This window comes from Pocillopora damicornis, chromosome 3, assembly GCF_964200805.1.
Source record: "Pocillopora damicornis chromosome 3, jaPocDami1.2, whole genome shotgun sequence".
In the NCBI taxonomy this organism is placed as follows: Eukaryota; Metazoa; Cnidaria; class Anthozoa; order Scleractinia; family Pocilloporidae; genus Pocillopora; species Pocillopora damicornis.
Window position 1 is genome coordinate 17,833,662 of NC_142672.1, and position 15,389 is coordinate 17,849,050.

Consider the following 15,389-nt stretch of genomic DNA (forward strand, 5'->3'; position numbering starts at 1 on the left):
ACGAAAAATTTACGCCTGTTCTGCGGGCTAATTAAAAAATTTTTTTTTCTATAGAGAAAGACGTTTTTCGTCTTTTCACGAGCGTGTGAGTCTTCATGAGGAATCGAACCTCAGGGCCCCGATGCTCTACCACTAAGCCACAGAGACTCTACGGTGAGCGAGGTCTATTACGAAGTTCATATGACACGCGTCCTGCATACTGCTAAAATCAGCAGTGTCGACAGCATCATGTTTGTAATTAGAATAAGAGAGATGTAAGTTTTGAGCTCGGTAAAGAAATAGAGAATGATGTTTTTCGTCTTGTCACGAGCGTGGCACAACAAGTGTCACGCAAACGTGACACTTGTTGTGTGTGTGTGTCTTCGCCAACATACACCCGAGGAACTGGTAACGACACTCAAGCTTCGCCTGAGGTTTTTCAAAAAATGGCGCTTAGAATTACGGAACAGTGGATCAGGGAACGTGTCAAGTTAAAACATGATCATTTAGGTATGATGTCTTTACTGATGCTCCATTTTCTCCGTTAAATTGTTTTTTCCCCTTTTTCCACTCTTGATCTTTCGCTAAATTGTCAGCAATGACGGTTTTCTCCTGATTTGCTCGTGCATTCCAACGGAGTTGTGCCAATGTTTTGTTTGTTCTGTACGTTGCAGGAATGTTGTGGTGCAGTACCTCATAGATTCATCTTAGCTAATATTCATCACCTCTGTATTATGTCAGTTAATCTTTAGCAGTTTTCTTCTTTAATTTGTCGCAATATAATTCACATCTAATAACTGCCTTTGTTCTAAGGATTGTGTTGGCAATAGCTTCATGTACATGTACGAACTTCATTGGGTTCCCGAAATTTGACTCTCGCAGCGCGAGAGCTGCATTTTCAATTGCCTTAAGTTTTTCTAATCCTTTTCCTTGCAGTCAGATACGACTGTTTGTGGAAGTTCTTTTCATCCTTGCTTATATTAAGTCATAGAAAATACTGAGATGGGCGCCTATTCGAGGAATTACGGTATTGATAAAATTTCCGCACAGCCCCATACTACATTATGCATTCAGTTCTTGGATAGAGAAGACGATGACGGAAACATTACATTTCCATTGGGAAAACAGATTTGTTTTACAATAGTATGGGGCTGTGCGGAAATTTTACCACGGTATTTAACCTTTCACCTTAAAGTTGAAAATGTAATTGTAGGGTAGAGAAGTCTGGAGAATCCTTCAAGAATTTTAGTTTATATTGATGCATATAAAAGCTTAAGATGTTTTCTGACAGAAATGAGGTTTCTGTCAACTACCTCAATCAACCCCTTATCCTAAAATCACACCAAACATTTCTGCTCATTAAAATGCCTACAATGGACTTGCCAACCCCCTTGAAACCTTTTTATTCCAAGAAGTGATTAGTCCTTGAAGCTTCCCCTTACAGCAGCATTGTCAAACAAAGAGGTGATGAGAAAGAAAAAACATATCTGATGTGCTATTGTGATCTATAACCCACCTATTAATTTTCGCATTATGCTATTGGCTACTTTACATTACATGGAGCAAATCACCAAACAGTTATCATGCTAACCCCCATCTACATCAATATTATTCCAGCGATTATCTCCTTTTTCACCTTTTTTTATTTTACATGGAGGAAAACAAGCTCTTTTTGTTGAATCCAGCAATAGTGACATTAAAAAGATGATCTCAATTGCTGCTCCAGAAAGGACAAGAAAGTCAACAAAAGTTGCTTTCAATGGGTGATGCAAAAATTAATGGGAAGGTTATCAAATAAATAAACCTCTTTCTGTCTTTCTGTTATGTTGGCTGATGATGTCCATCGCTGGGAGATTGTCCTCAAAATTTCACTTTTGCCCTCAAGGTATTGCTTCTCAGCCAAACCTTCATTTTCTGGACAACATTTCAGCTGCAGACATTATCAGCAAACATACCAGCTGCCAGTGTCAGACTTAATTGGGTTAATTGAGACAAACACTTCCTTAGTAGAAATTATAGGAAATTTGTTGTATTATCCCTTGTGTAGATGATGTGAAATCTCTCTCGCTTCCTGGTGCATATAATGAGAAGATTTCATCGCTGGGTACAGCTCTTCATGGATTCACTCGACTCAAGTCCTTAGATCTATCAAGGAATTCTCTTATGACTACTGAGGTAATAATTATGATTTGTTGGCAATATCCTCCAGCTATTTGAAAATGGAAGCTGTTATATCTTATAGGTAATTTGAAAAGAAAATGAAAACTAGTGTTCTTGACAACTGGTAATTTTTTTTGGTTTTGTTGAAAGTTATTGCCAAAAGCGTAGTGAATGTTGTTGAATAATCCTCCAGATGAAGTCAAGGGATTATTTTACAATATTCACTGAGCCTGAGGCAAATGATTGTCTTAATTGCCTGAGTGCTTTTAAATTCTGTTGTAAATATTTCTTTTAATATTGAAACCATTCTGTTTCAATTGTTTTGGTCACTCATATTGAGATTAAGAGACAGTTTCCCTAGAGTTTGACAGGTTCATTTAATTCAATCAGCAAAAACTTCATATCTTTCTTCTAAAAAGGGTTACTCCAAACTTTATAGCACCTTTTGCGCTCTGTGGAATTGAATTTTCTTTATAGCCTTCATCACTTCCTTGGAAACATTGATAAACATTAAGCTGAAATTTTGAAATTTACCTCTCCTGCTATAATCTCACACAAGGTGATTGTAGCAAGATATAACGCAACTGGTTCTTTCTTTAAAACTAAAATATCATCTCTGATTAAAAATTGCATAATTTTAAATTTATAAAACTTGAGCTTGGAGTCAGTTAGAATTCACTTTCATCAGTAATGATTTCTATTCTCAGGGCTATACTGTTAAAAAATGTTATTCCCTTCTTGTTTTGTGAATAACAGGGTCTGGAGAATCAACAAACACTGGAGTCACTTAACCTGTATCCTTCCTCGTGTTTTCAGAGAGATAATTAACTGGATTACTGCAAAGATTTTCAGGTCTGCAGCATACTTCTGCTATTTGACTCTTCCATATAAGAAAATACTGGAAAAACAACTGGACTGAAAAAAGATGTCATAACAAACTAGACTTAGTTAATGTAGTGCTCTATTTTCCTTTAACAATTTGTGGGGAAAAGCAAGTCAAAGGTCATATAGACAAGTCATGTAATAAGACAGACACAAAAAACATGTTGTAGTTAAAATGGAATTAAGGTTAAAATGTAATTTCAAATGTACTTTCCATGTTTGAAAATTGGAACAATTTATCTGCAGCAATTTGGAAAACTTATTCCCCAGTTCATACTTGCTGCATTAAAAAAAGAAGAATGCATTCTTATTGAGTCATTTCTTCTGAATTCATTCCTTTGGGTAGATATTTTATGGATATCAGTTTTTTTTTTCAGGCTTTGATATTCACTGAGCCTAAGGCAAAAAGTTTTTATTTTATTTATTAATTTAATTACCTCAAGTTATGAAATTGAAACAAAATTTCCCATTTCTTTCAATGTTAAGTACACATAAATCACTCACATTTCATTGATCTTTGATCATTGCCATTACACTATTATATTATGATAATTATTGTTTCTGATGTTGTAATCTTAACATAAATCGATAACAGATACTACAATAACATTTCTACTTTGAGGGATTTACATGGGTTAAGGAATTTGACAAATCTAAAGGTAAATAGAACTGATGTTGCCATATTTAATGTGCAGTTGTGGCAATTAATGCATATAAGACCTACTATTGTCAGACAAAGAAATAGAATGAGATAATTTCTGAGATAATTTCTTTGATAAATCCCTTTGCATTTAATTTCTCTTTAGTATACAGTAATACTGCTGAATCATCCATGAATAAAGGAAATGTTTGCCAACTCAAGATGCTTCGATTGTTAAACAAATGCTCCTTGTGTTTACCAAAAGGAAAAGTATAAACAGGAGTATGGAGAAGATGGATTGGATAACGATGCTTGGGCATAAAGGGTCAATAACATGTGTACTGAGTTCCAAAATTTTATTGAATGCTGCATAATGCAGCATAGTGAGTGTAGCATTTTACCATCAACAATTCTGTGATTTTAAATATATTATATTATAATTACAGTCTAGCTCAAAGATGAGGGGACCAAATGCGGTTGTTAAACTTGTAGAGAACAAGTCTAACACTAAACGCCAAAGACCAAACATCTTGACAGACAAACCAGATGCATCTAACAGTATACGTGTCTGCCTAATTACTATGTATGAGCTAGCTGATTGTTTCTCTATTGTGGAAGGGTCATTTCTGTTATTTCAATGGGCATTGTATTTGCAGTAAAAACTGTTGGTTAAACTGCACTAAATATCTGTTAATCTTCTTGTGTTTCTTATAGCTGTGTTTATTTAGCATTCACCACTGTCAGTGGTCTTGTTAACTTCACACAGTTTTGGCTTGCTAGCAAATTTTATCAAGGTTTGCTCATCAAATAATGCAGTACCATTGGGGTGCATCATACTTAAAAGAGAAAAAATGTCTCTTAAGCAGATCATTTTGAGCCTAACCTTTCTAGATAAAGAAAGAAATGTCTGTTACATAAGATACTTTGTTTTTGCTCATGATCTAATATCCACACCTAAATCTTGTTTCCCCTTATTTCAAAGGACTTAGATCTGCGGTTGAACCCAGTCACCAAAAACGAACCTGATTACCGTCTGTTCCTTGTCCACATGTTGCCAAATCTACGGCAACTTGGTAAGAAGAGGCATCTTTTTTTTCACTTGATTAGCTGATACTGATATATCCTCAGTAGACCATTTTGCAATGGTGTACTTAGTTGCCGAGCCTTTGATGTGGAGTAAGGCTGAAGTTGACCATGTTGTGATACAGGTCAGTTTCTAGTTAGCATGATAAAAAGTAATTTACATCTGAGGAGCAGTAAGGATTGTATCATAACAAGGTCACCCTTAACCTCACTCCCGTTAAAAGACTTGGCAACCCAGTATGTGATTGTAAAATGCACAGCATTTCTCTGGTTTCTAATGTATACCTAGCACTACTTTGTAAAACTGAAAAGCAATCACTTCTGACCCCTGTAAAATAATTTCAAAGGACTAATTGTCCAGGGGATTTTTTCAAAGACGTTACCTGACTCTGGGTGGAAGAAAATTTCATTGTCCAGTATTGATGATATCTTTCACAAGTAAGAGACATCATCAATACCAGAAGTGATACAGTAATCTGTGTGAGTAGCAAACTCAATTTACTGAAATACTATCTCTACTATACTGTAAATAAAACTTCAGTTGGTAAGGTTCCATCATAAAAGTCTTTCCCTGTCACAAGACAATTGAAGTAAACATGTTCAGAATTATTAGTAAAAAATAACCCCTCCTGAAGAGTAAAATGCTAAGTAATTGTACCTGATAACATTGTAACAAGTAATTGTATCATGATACCATTGTTGTATGTAATTATAAATAATTATTGGATGAGGTTTTTGTGATATCCAGAAGAATCTAGGTCAAGGTAGGGATTATAAGCCGAAAGCCAAAGGCTGTGAGGCTGATGACCCTGACTGAGACTTTGGTTATTATTGATATCACAAAAACCAAATCTAATAATTGTTTTATTATACAGCAAGAAACAAAAAGTGTGCAAACTTCACATGATTGCCCTTATAAATTATGCATTGCAGTCACACATGACATGATTACCTGTGACCTTAAATTACCTTGACGTGATTATTGTAAAATCTGCAGTTAGATGATGTCCTAGGCTTTTATTTCAAGAGTTCACTGATGTATATATGCTTTGGGCCAATCAGAAAAGGGATGGAAGGGCCAATCAGAAAAGGGATAGAGGGTTCAACATACATTTGGCAGGATGCAGGATAAGGCTTAAAGTTGAGGTGGGATGTGGGATATGAGATCTTTTAAAGGCTGTTCATTGAAGGCCTCTGGTGGGGATGGACCTCTGTGGGGTTGGCCTCAGCCTGACTTCTTCTTTTGCCACAACCTTACCGTGACAAATTAGGGTATCGACTGCCTCAGCTTCTGTTTGACCTCTGATAGCCCTCTTGGGAAGATATCTTATTTCAGAAACGAAAGAAATTGGGATATTTCATTCACACCAGCATATAGTAATGGAAAATAGTATTAAAGCAATTAGAATGCATTGTTTTATATACTTAGAAATATTCTTATTTACATCATTTCTCCTTGGTATTTTAGATGATAGATCTGTGAGGGATAGCGAAAGAAGAGCAGCCATAATGCACTTTACATCTGATCAGGTATTCCCAAACAATACATTTACAACAATATTCACATAAATTATTATGTCTTAAGTCCACAAAGACTACTTTAAATGATTTGATTTTGAAACCATGCAGTATGAATGCCTGTGAATGTAACTGTCACATTGCGTATTCTCACCAACAAGTTTTCTGTAGCTCTACTGTTAGAGCATCTCTCTGTGAACTCAGATCTTAGTTAGGAATACTCAGAATAATAGGACACTCAGATTTTTCTTGGTCCCTTGCTCATGAGAAATTTTTTCCATCTTCTTTAGAATATTTAAACACACCAACTGTTTTCCCCTAGGTAGGGGTTAATCCTAACAGTACTTTATTTGCATTCAGACACTTAGTTTGTTATGCATAATCAAGTTTTTTAGTATTACTATTATATTACTAGACTAAAGGAACTCTATTGAAAGTGATTTTGATGTAATTAAATATGCCTCTTCATCTTAAGGCATCAGAATTTGATCGCCATTCTTCACCAAAATCTGAAAGACCTTCAGAGAGGTACCTAACAATATAATTGCATTTTAATCTTGAATTTTCTTTTATTTAGTCCTCTAAGTTTTTGCATGAATTTTACTTTTAAAGTGGTTATGTTTTATACCCCCATTTGCAATCCCTGTCAGTAGCTATTTGTTAATGACAACTTTAAACATAATTGTTGAAGGACATCATTGTCCCAGAGAAAATCTTTTGTTGATGTTATGGAAAGTTTACTGACTTATTAGTGTTGGAAATTGTCCCCTCTCAGATTTAGAATATATATGGAATTGTACACGTAACTGACCATTATTTTTTCTTTTTTCATTTCCCAGGGTACCCTTGCCTAGATCTGATATGATTCATAAGCTTGCTCCTTGTCCATCAGGTACAATCTATCCTCATTGATTGACTTAGATTTAATCAATCTGGTCAATCAGCAAGTGCAGAATATTCAATAAGTCTTATCAGAAAAGGTGCTGTGAAGTCTGCCCTCAAGCCACAAAGCCCACAATGCTAGAGCTTATGAACATTTCCCTGATACACATCCTAGTATTGAATAAGTTTTCTCTTCAAGCTCTGTAGCACTCATTTCATTTCCTGGGTGGAGAGAGACTCTGAGATTCAAGCATTTTTCCCAAGAACACAATGGTGAGGCCTGGTGAGGGCCAGGAGTTTGAATGTAGACTTTTTGCTCCTGAAATCTTGTACCTGTTCCCTTCAAACCAAGGCTTCTAGTTGGAACCTTAGCTACCCTACAAAAGAATCTGTTTCAGTTTCATCTTTCCTATTAAAATGTTATTTGGCATTTGAGAGTCCCTTTTCCTCAAAATGGTGTGTTCATTGAAAACTGCAGCCTGGTTATAGCTCAGGTTGTAGGTTCAATCCCCAGATTGAATCAACACTCAGGGTCTTAACACATCTGAGGAGAATGTGCTGACTTTGCTATAACATCTGCAAATCTCAAATGATGGCGATATAACTTAGCCCCTGCTGTTGAGGTCTGGCCATGTTTCAAAATAATTGAGGGTGCCTATAAAATTTCCTTTCGTGTTTATCTCTGTGGGCACAACATCCTCTGACGAATATTTCACTATTTTAAGTGCTAGAGGAAGACGATGTGGCAGTCCTTGATCTTATCACACGCACTGGTGGAGACTTAAAACAGCCAAAAGCGATCTCTGGCTCAGCAGCTAGGGTACCTGATACTGAAGATTATACTAGAGATGGTTGGTTGGTTTCCAAATAACAATGTCAATTAGGTCAATGCCTGATAATATTTGCAAAAATGTTGGTTTCACAAAGGTCAGTAAAAACCTGGAAAATCATGGAATCAGAGTGAGATTAATGGAGAATTTTGAAAGTGGCTGAAAATTGCAATGAAAGTAAATGCAATACAGTCTGAATAAGCACCATATGAAACACCCCAATGGCCCAACAGGGAAGTGACAAACAATTTCAAGTCTTCATGTTCATATTTCTGTTTCAAATGGTTTTTAATGTAGGAAAATGACACATTGCAAATAAATTTGTCTTATGGGATGCATAAAAGTTTGTTTGAGATTAAAATGTTAAGATAATCTGGGCTGTACTTTCAAATTAAACAACTGTGGCAATTTGTATTTAAGTTCTAGTTTAATGTAAATGTAATTTAGGACAGCTGTAAAATTTGGACCCCTTTGCTATGACTCTTTCCCAGTTTCTCGTTACTTTGACTTAGCTTCAATCCATGGTTACCGGCAATTTCTTTTTGAGCTCACTCAGTCAAGGTAACTGTTACTTAAAATCATCATGATATGAGTCCATATCAACCATGTGACTGCATAGGGTAGTTTACCTCTGATGCAAAAAATTGTTTACAAGGGAAGTTGTGCAATTTTTTTATACTGGGTAATAGTGTGGCACATTGTAAATTTTTAGATATCATTTTTTAGAAACAATTTTAAAAAACAGATCTTGTATTTCAATCTGCTCATTTTTCTCTATTTCAATCTGTAGAACTCCACAAGATGCTTCCATCAATGGCAGGACCTACCAGACACAAGTCAGATCTAAGAGACTCTTCTCAGGATTATAGACCACACAAGGATAGAGTGTATGTTCACTTTGCAGATGATAAAATGAGACCATCTGATGATCCAAATCTAAGATACACAGATGAAACAAATGCTTACACAACAATATCTACAAGAGGACATTTCACACCAAATCCAAGGGCAACAAATCATAATACAACACCCAGTGGGAACACTTGGTCACATGATCTAAGACATGCCCTAGAAGACCCTATATCTGACAGGTCTGTCAAGGGTGACTTTCCCAGATCACAAGAAAGGGGACAAGATGTGAGTATACCATTGTCAGCAAGGTCATATGAACTGTCACCCTCTAGAAGACTACAACCATCTCCTAAACAATCTCAAGGACCTCTTGCGGACAAGTTGGGTCCAGGAGATGATATAAGCAACAAAAGAGAGATGCCAACACGTGACTCTTTTGCAAACTCAACAAAAACGGTAAGTGTTGTTCTAATAGTAGCATGGGTTCGTTGCATACAGAAACCATGTTGTTTTTATTCTCAAATGTTTTCCTACACAAACATTTTTCCAACAAGTATGAGTAAATAGTAAACTGGCTTCAATTTGAAAATTTTTTATGAGGGAAAACATCTGAACCACAACATGTACATTAGATTAATGAAGATGGCCTATGTTGGGCACATACCAGACTGCTCAGTTTAAAAATTTACAAGTGTTTATTACTCATAAAGGTCTCTTTAATGCGTGTAAAATACTATGACATGGAATTCAGTAAAGGAATTTACTCAGTATACAACTGGCCGAATATATCTATACTGCAGTTCTTATCACTAACAGAATGGTGTGTTCAGATTACCATGCTTAATTTGGAAGGAACAGAACCACATGCTTACTTTTACTTTTTGTATGGGCCAGCCCTATACAATGGAGGAAGTTTAGAAAGTCTTTGTTCCTTTCATTTTAAATAACATATGAGCACAGATCTGTAGATTTGTCTGAAGGAGATATTTATCTAAGGAACTTTTTTGGTGATAAAGTGATGTTTAAAGTTGTAAAAACTTGCTGTACAAGGATCTTGAGATACACTGTAAGTACTATGATCACCGTGTATAAGACATGGGCCCTTTGAATACCAATACTACAATGTAATTTAATAACTGAATCATTTCTGTCATAACATGTGTCCCACAGATTTAACTGTTTTAGTGTTGAAGTTAATCACTGAGCATGTACCTAAATTGTCAATACACAGTGTTCTGTCAGTGGCATTCTTCTGCTGTGTAACTGCTATTAAGTGACAACAACATAATTTTTATAATGGATATCCTTACTCTCTTTGATTTTTACAGGATATTACGGACTCATCAGGTTCTTTAGATCAAGAAGAACTCTTAAACAAACTTCTTGACTTAGTGGACAAGTAAGGGTTACAGCCTATGGCAATTTTATTTGAGGCATATTGCCTTTATTTTGTGAGGGAAGCAACCTCAAGGATTGGGTGAAATGGTAATCTTGCAGGATTCCTTTGCATTATATGCACAATTAAGTACTTTTTCCATGTTTACATACATTTAGTTAGCCCCACCTAAAGACATATTAAAAGGGGGGAGGGAGGGTGGCAGAAATCTTAAAAGTTATGAAAGTTAGAGGTTACATAACTTTACTTAATTCTTCCAACCGCCCCTGTGTTTAGATGATGCTATGTAAACACACAATTTAAACTACTCTTTTGGTTATGAGTAGCACCCATTAGTTTTATATTATGTGAGACAGTATATGTAATTTGTTATATTTTCACTGTTTACACAGGTACTGGAATGGATCCAAATCACTTCATCATCATTCAAAGTTTCAGAGTGAGTTCAACACTAAAAAAGACTTAATATTTGTGTTGGTATTATAGTTCCCGCCGGAGGAAATAAGCAATGGGTATAATTTAAAGATAAAATCATTTTCTTGAATATCCAAGGGAAGGAAAAACTAACAATTAAGAATTAGTTCAAAGGTTGTCAAATACAGAGTTTTCCTATAAACAGAAATTGAGTCTCGTTAAAACCTAGAAATATATTAAAAAGCCAAAAGCTAACCTGTAGTGTTGATTACTCTGCACGGTTTTACTGCTAGTTGTTGGCTTAAGTGTATTATGAGAGAATTGTAGTGTATAGATCAATGACAAAATGTCCATTGAATGTTTTTGTTGCAAAATTTTCACAGTCTCTACCTTTTTTGCAATTTGCAGGTCTTGCTCAAAAACTTCTTTCTTCCTACTTATCACCTTCCATGGAAAGAGCTCATTTGACACCGTCACATGATAATGATAAAGTACAAAAAGAACTGAAGGAAAGAACAGCAGAATTATCACGACTACGTGACCAAATGTCACAACAACAGACTGAAATGGAACAATTGCATAACCAGCTAAAATGCCACCAAGGATTAAAGGATTCACTTGATGCTGCCTCATACGAACTGGTTTGTTTGTTGTCTATTTTGTTGGGAATGCTTACTCTGTAATTAATTTATTCATAAACTGCAGCAATGAATTACATTGGAGTGTTACAAATAAACTGTGAATATACTTGGTTTCAAGTTATAATTACAATTTGTGATTTGTATAGATTACTTGAGCCACTTCCTCAACAAATAAGATGAAAACATTTAAGTTTGTCTCTCTAGCACTTACTAAGTGAGTACATATTTACAAAACAAAATTAAAACTTTTATCATGTTAATCTTTTTTTGGTTCCAAATGAAAACTTCATGCAGTGTAATATATTATGGCTCATAGCCTTGAATAAAAAGTATCTGGCAAAGATTCTTAAATTTCACTTTCTGTGTAGGCCTCTGTGAGATCAAGACTTCTAGAGTTTCAGGAGGAGAATAGTACCCTACAATCTAAAATAACTGCCCTAGAGGTTGCCTCCCATGGTGCTTCAGAGCAAGAAAAACTTATAGGTAATGTAAGAATCTCTTTGTAACCTCTTGATACATACTGACAATAAACTGCAATCATTATCTCATATATGGTATACATCAGTAATGTAATGCTTTCAAGTGAAAGAGTACAATTTGGTATAAGCATGTCTCCCAATAAATGCAAACTCTGATGTTCATGGCCACAGCTGCAGCTGTGTTTCATTGTGTTACCATCAGTCCTAAATAGAGGGGCATCTTACCACAAACAAACTTGATCAAAACCCTCCAATCACTACTAAGCAGACTACTATCAATCTACAACTGTATACAAAGCTTTGTAAGGTGATTTTCTGCTACTTGAGAAAAGTTAGGGATAATACTTCCAGGTAACAAGTATAAATTGTCATCATATGTAAATGCATGCTTCTTTCTGGGGTCAACCATGTCATGATGCAATCCTGCTTTCAATCACCTGCAATCCAGAACCTGACCGAATAGTTCACCATGCTTGTCCCTCATGTATTATCAAAGCAAAGGAGAAAGAATCAGTTCCAGAGCTGTCACAAAATGTTCTTGACCATTAACAACAGATATAAAGAGACACTATGCTGCTTTAAGAAGCCAACTACTTTAACTACACCAGATACATACATCTTTTAATAGATAAGCACTTGTGGCTGCATGTCAAGTTTTTCCTCTATCAGCAACAAGCAGATTGGTTTATGACCAACTGATGAGGAAGCTTAAATGGATTTGACATGATATTGTTTCTCCAATAGGTGAGCTTCAACAAAGAAATCTTTCACTTCAGGAACAAGTTAAATCTCTTAGCCAACAAGTTCAACAACAAAATGTTAATCTGGAGCAATTACAGGAGCTCACAAACATGTTACAAGAGAGCCACAGGTACAGCACACTTGTGAAATTGATCAACTCAAGATATATTTGTTGCAGAAAGTGAATGAATTTCTTAGTGCAAATCACCTTGGAAAAATGTTAGGGCAGTACTTTTTGCTGGCTGTATCAATAAAAAAAAAAGGAAACACTACCCCACAGTGAATGCTGGTCATTGTGCATGTAGAGGAGGAGGTTGACACCCCATCTGATGTCACCATCTTTGTTCATTCTTTTCTGTTCTGGTCTGAACTCTGTCTCTGTATTAATCTTCTAACCCCAAAGAGTGGGTAGAATCTAATTTTCCTTTCACAAGCTTTGATGAATCAAACTCTAAGGTCATGAGAATAAAGGAAATAATCACCACCTTAAGAAGCTCTTGATTGTAAAACAAATTCTCACAGTCATTTTTTCTAGGAAATGCAAAGAGAAAAGTATGGATAATATGTATACTATTGTTAGGGTGTAAAGAGTTTGGAGAAAAATTGACTGCAAGCAGCCAAAGAAATTAGAAATCTTGATTTTAAAAAAAAAGATCCTTACTTGTCAAGGATTTAATCACCTGGGTCCAGTTATTCAAAGCAGGTGATGCTGTGTGATGTATAAATTGCTATCCAGTAGTATGGTGTCAACAAAATGTATTTTGCTATCCATGGGATAGAAATTTATTCAATGGATAGCAATATCTACACTTTTGTACCTTGGGAACAAATGCTGGGCTTTTCCTTTTGCTGTTACTGACTGCCTAGTCAGGATGGTGTATGCTCTTTCAAATGCTTTCACTGTATATCAGGTCCTTGGTTGTTCAAAGGGTAGATAACATTATCCACTGGATAAATCTCTACAGGGTGAGTAGTGCTGTTGTTTCGTCAACACTCATCTGCTGGTTAGCCATTTATTCATCAGATAGCATCATCCACCCTTTGAACGACTATGTCCAGAAATAGATGGTACTACCACACTACTATTTCTGTAACCCTTTCACCCCCAGTATCTCAAAAGTAATTCCCCTTACTTTCTGCCATAAAATTCTTATGATGTTGGTTTGGAGAATTTGGATTTTTTCCTATCACTTGTCTGCTTGATATTGTATTGAATGGGATATTGTATTGTATTGACATTGTAAGGAGATATTCTTTCTTGGCCATTGGAGTTAAAGGGCTAAATGTATCTTCAAGAAGCTCTCCGTCTAAAAGCTACAAATGCTAAATTTGTATACGCTGCTGAACATTGCAATTTTGAATCCTTACCACAGTATACACAGCCATTTCCACTTGGATGAGTTAATGTAAAGATGTTAACTGACAAATTGAAAATGGGTTATGGGTTCATGATCTGAGTCAAGTTTGTTTAAGTATTTCTTCTTCTTTTGATTCACCCAGATCACTAGTATCTACAAATGACCATTTGCTGCGAGAACTGGATGAGGCACGGCAGCGCCATCAACATGAAGTTCACCAGATGCACTGGAGCTATGATAATCTTAAAAAGACTATCGACTGGTTACCAAATAGTGTCAAGTAACATTAAGACAATCACTGGAGCCTATTGTTCTACAACAGATATCTCTTCCTTAGATAACCTTCAAATAGAAACTAAGATGTTTGCTTGCAAAATAACATATTTAATGAAGCGAAGAAATATTACATAGCATTTTAATGTGAAGTTCATGTGTCAATTTTTGCTTAGTATTTCTAAATGAGTGTCTACAACTTTATGAAGACCCTATGAACTGTAACTTGTAATGAAAGTCTAAACTCATGTCCTAAATTAAAAGCTTGAAATGTAAAACTTTTTCATTACAATTCTATTTGATTGTACAGGACTTCATATTTTCAGGCATTATGTGCATGTTAACTTAGTAAACACTCTATTATTATAATCACTGTCTTTATATCTTTCTGTGCCTGGGGGCTGTACATACCTACACACATTAATTTTTATTTATTATTTCCAATCATCAGTAGGTCAGCCTGATTCTCAGATGCTAGTTTGCCATCCCTGCTTGTAAAACAATCATATCAAACCAGTGTGTATGCATACAGTATATTAAAATAAAGTATCTTTAAGTTTTTAGTGGTGATATTTTCACTATTTTTATTGTTGTTGTTGTTGTTATAATTACCATCTTTAAAACTTCAGAGTTGATACAAAGGTACTATGGAGATAGGTCAGGCAGATGCCTGTTATGGTTTAAGAATTTGTGCTTGGAGGTCCCTTGGCATGAACTGATCAAAAAATTATATACAGGGAAGATGTTTGGTCATGATAACTTATTTCTTAGTTTCATTTGTTTTTCTTTATAAGGATCACTTCAGTCAGTTGTCACAACATATTTATTTGCTAAAGCACCCAACCTTGAGAGAGCACCACCCTGTAGGAAGAAAGAGTTAATAGGCATCCAGCCTAGACAGGAGTTTGGTTTCATTCTGTTGGAACAACTCACGTGCAATGGTGTGTGTTATTTGCATCACTCATTCTTAGACTCCTTGGTCTGGTTGTCACTCAGGGAGATTCCACCAGACTGTCACCAACAACTCTTGGATGTACATATGTCTAATTTAGTAGATAGTGTTCGCACTAGTCAGCTGCTAAAAGTATTGGTGAGGATTCAAAGTATTTTCTGTTTACAATGTTAATGGCTTTAGGCCCCCAAATGTGTGATGAAGCAACCAAAATATAGAAACTTGATTTCTTTTGGTTTCAAAAACTTTTTTTCCAAGATTTGAAGCCCCCTCTGTTATTTCTTCTCCCCTCACACAATGACACAAATT

At 35.6% G+C, this 15,389-nt stretch overlaps 1 protein-coding gene across 1 annotated transcript; it reads left to right on the forward strand.

Annotated features, from left to right (window-relative positions):
- The first annotated feature begins 372 nt into the window (after positions 1 to 372).
- LOC113679049 (centrosomal protein of 72 kDa) lies at positions 373 to 14,691 on the forward strand. Its single transcript, XM_027195986.2, has 16 exons — positions 373 to 489; positions 2,027 to 2,154; positions 2,896 to 2,933; positions 3,617 to 3,680; positions 4,644 to 4,734; positions 6,213 to 6,274; positions 6,738 to 6,790; positions 7,102 to 7,154; positions 7,870 to 7,995; positions 8,765 to 9,282; positions 10,155 to 10,225; positions 10,615 to 10,661; positions 11,045 to 11,277; positions 11,646 to 11,760; positions 12,501 to 12,627; positions 13,998 to 14,691. Exons 1-16 carry the CDS (start codon positions 426 to 428, stop codon positions 14,137 to 14,139), a joined length of 1,932 nt encoding a protein of 643 aa, XP_027051787.2. The 5' UTR covers positions 373 to 425; the 3' UTR covers positions 14,140 to 14,691.
- The last annotated feature ends 698 nt before the right edge of the window (positions 14,692 to 15,389 follow it).

Bases quoted from the DNA above. Each gene is read 5' to 3' on its own strand.
- LOC113679049 (XM_027195986.2), top strand. From the start codon at position 426: ATGGCGCTTAGAATTACGGAACAGTGGATCAGGGAACGTGTCAAGTTA. The intron at 2,934-3,616 runs GTATCCTTCCTC...AATCGATAACAG, and splicing joins ACACTGGAGTCACTTAACCT to ATACTACAATAACATTTCTA. The intron at 4,735-6,212 runs GTAAGAAGAGGC...TTGGTATTTTAG, and splicing joins GCCAAATCTACGGCAACTTG to ATGATAGATCTGTGAGGGAT.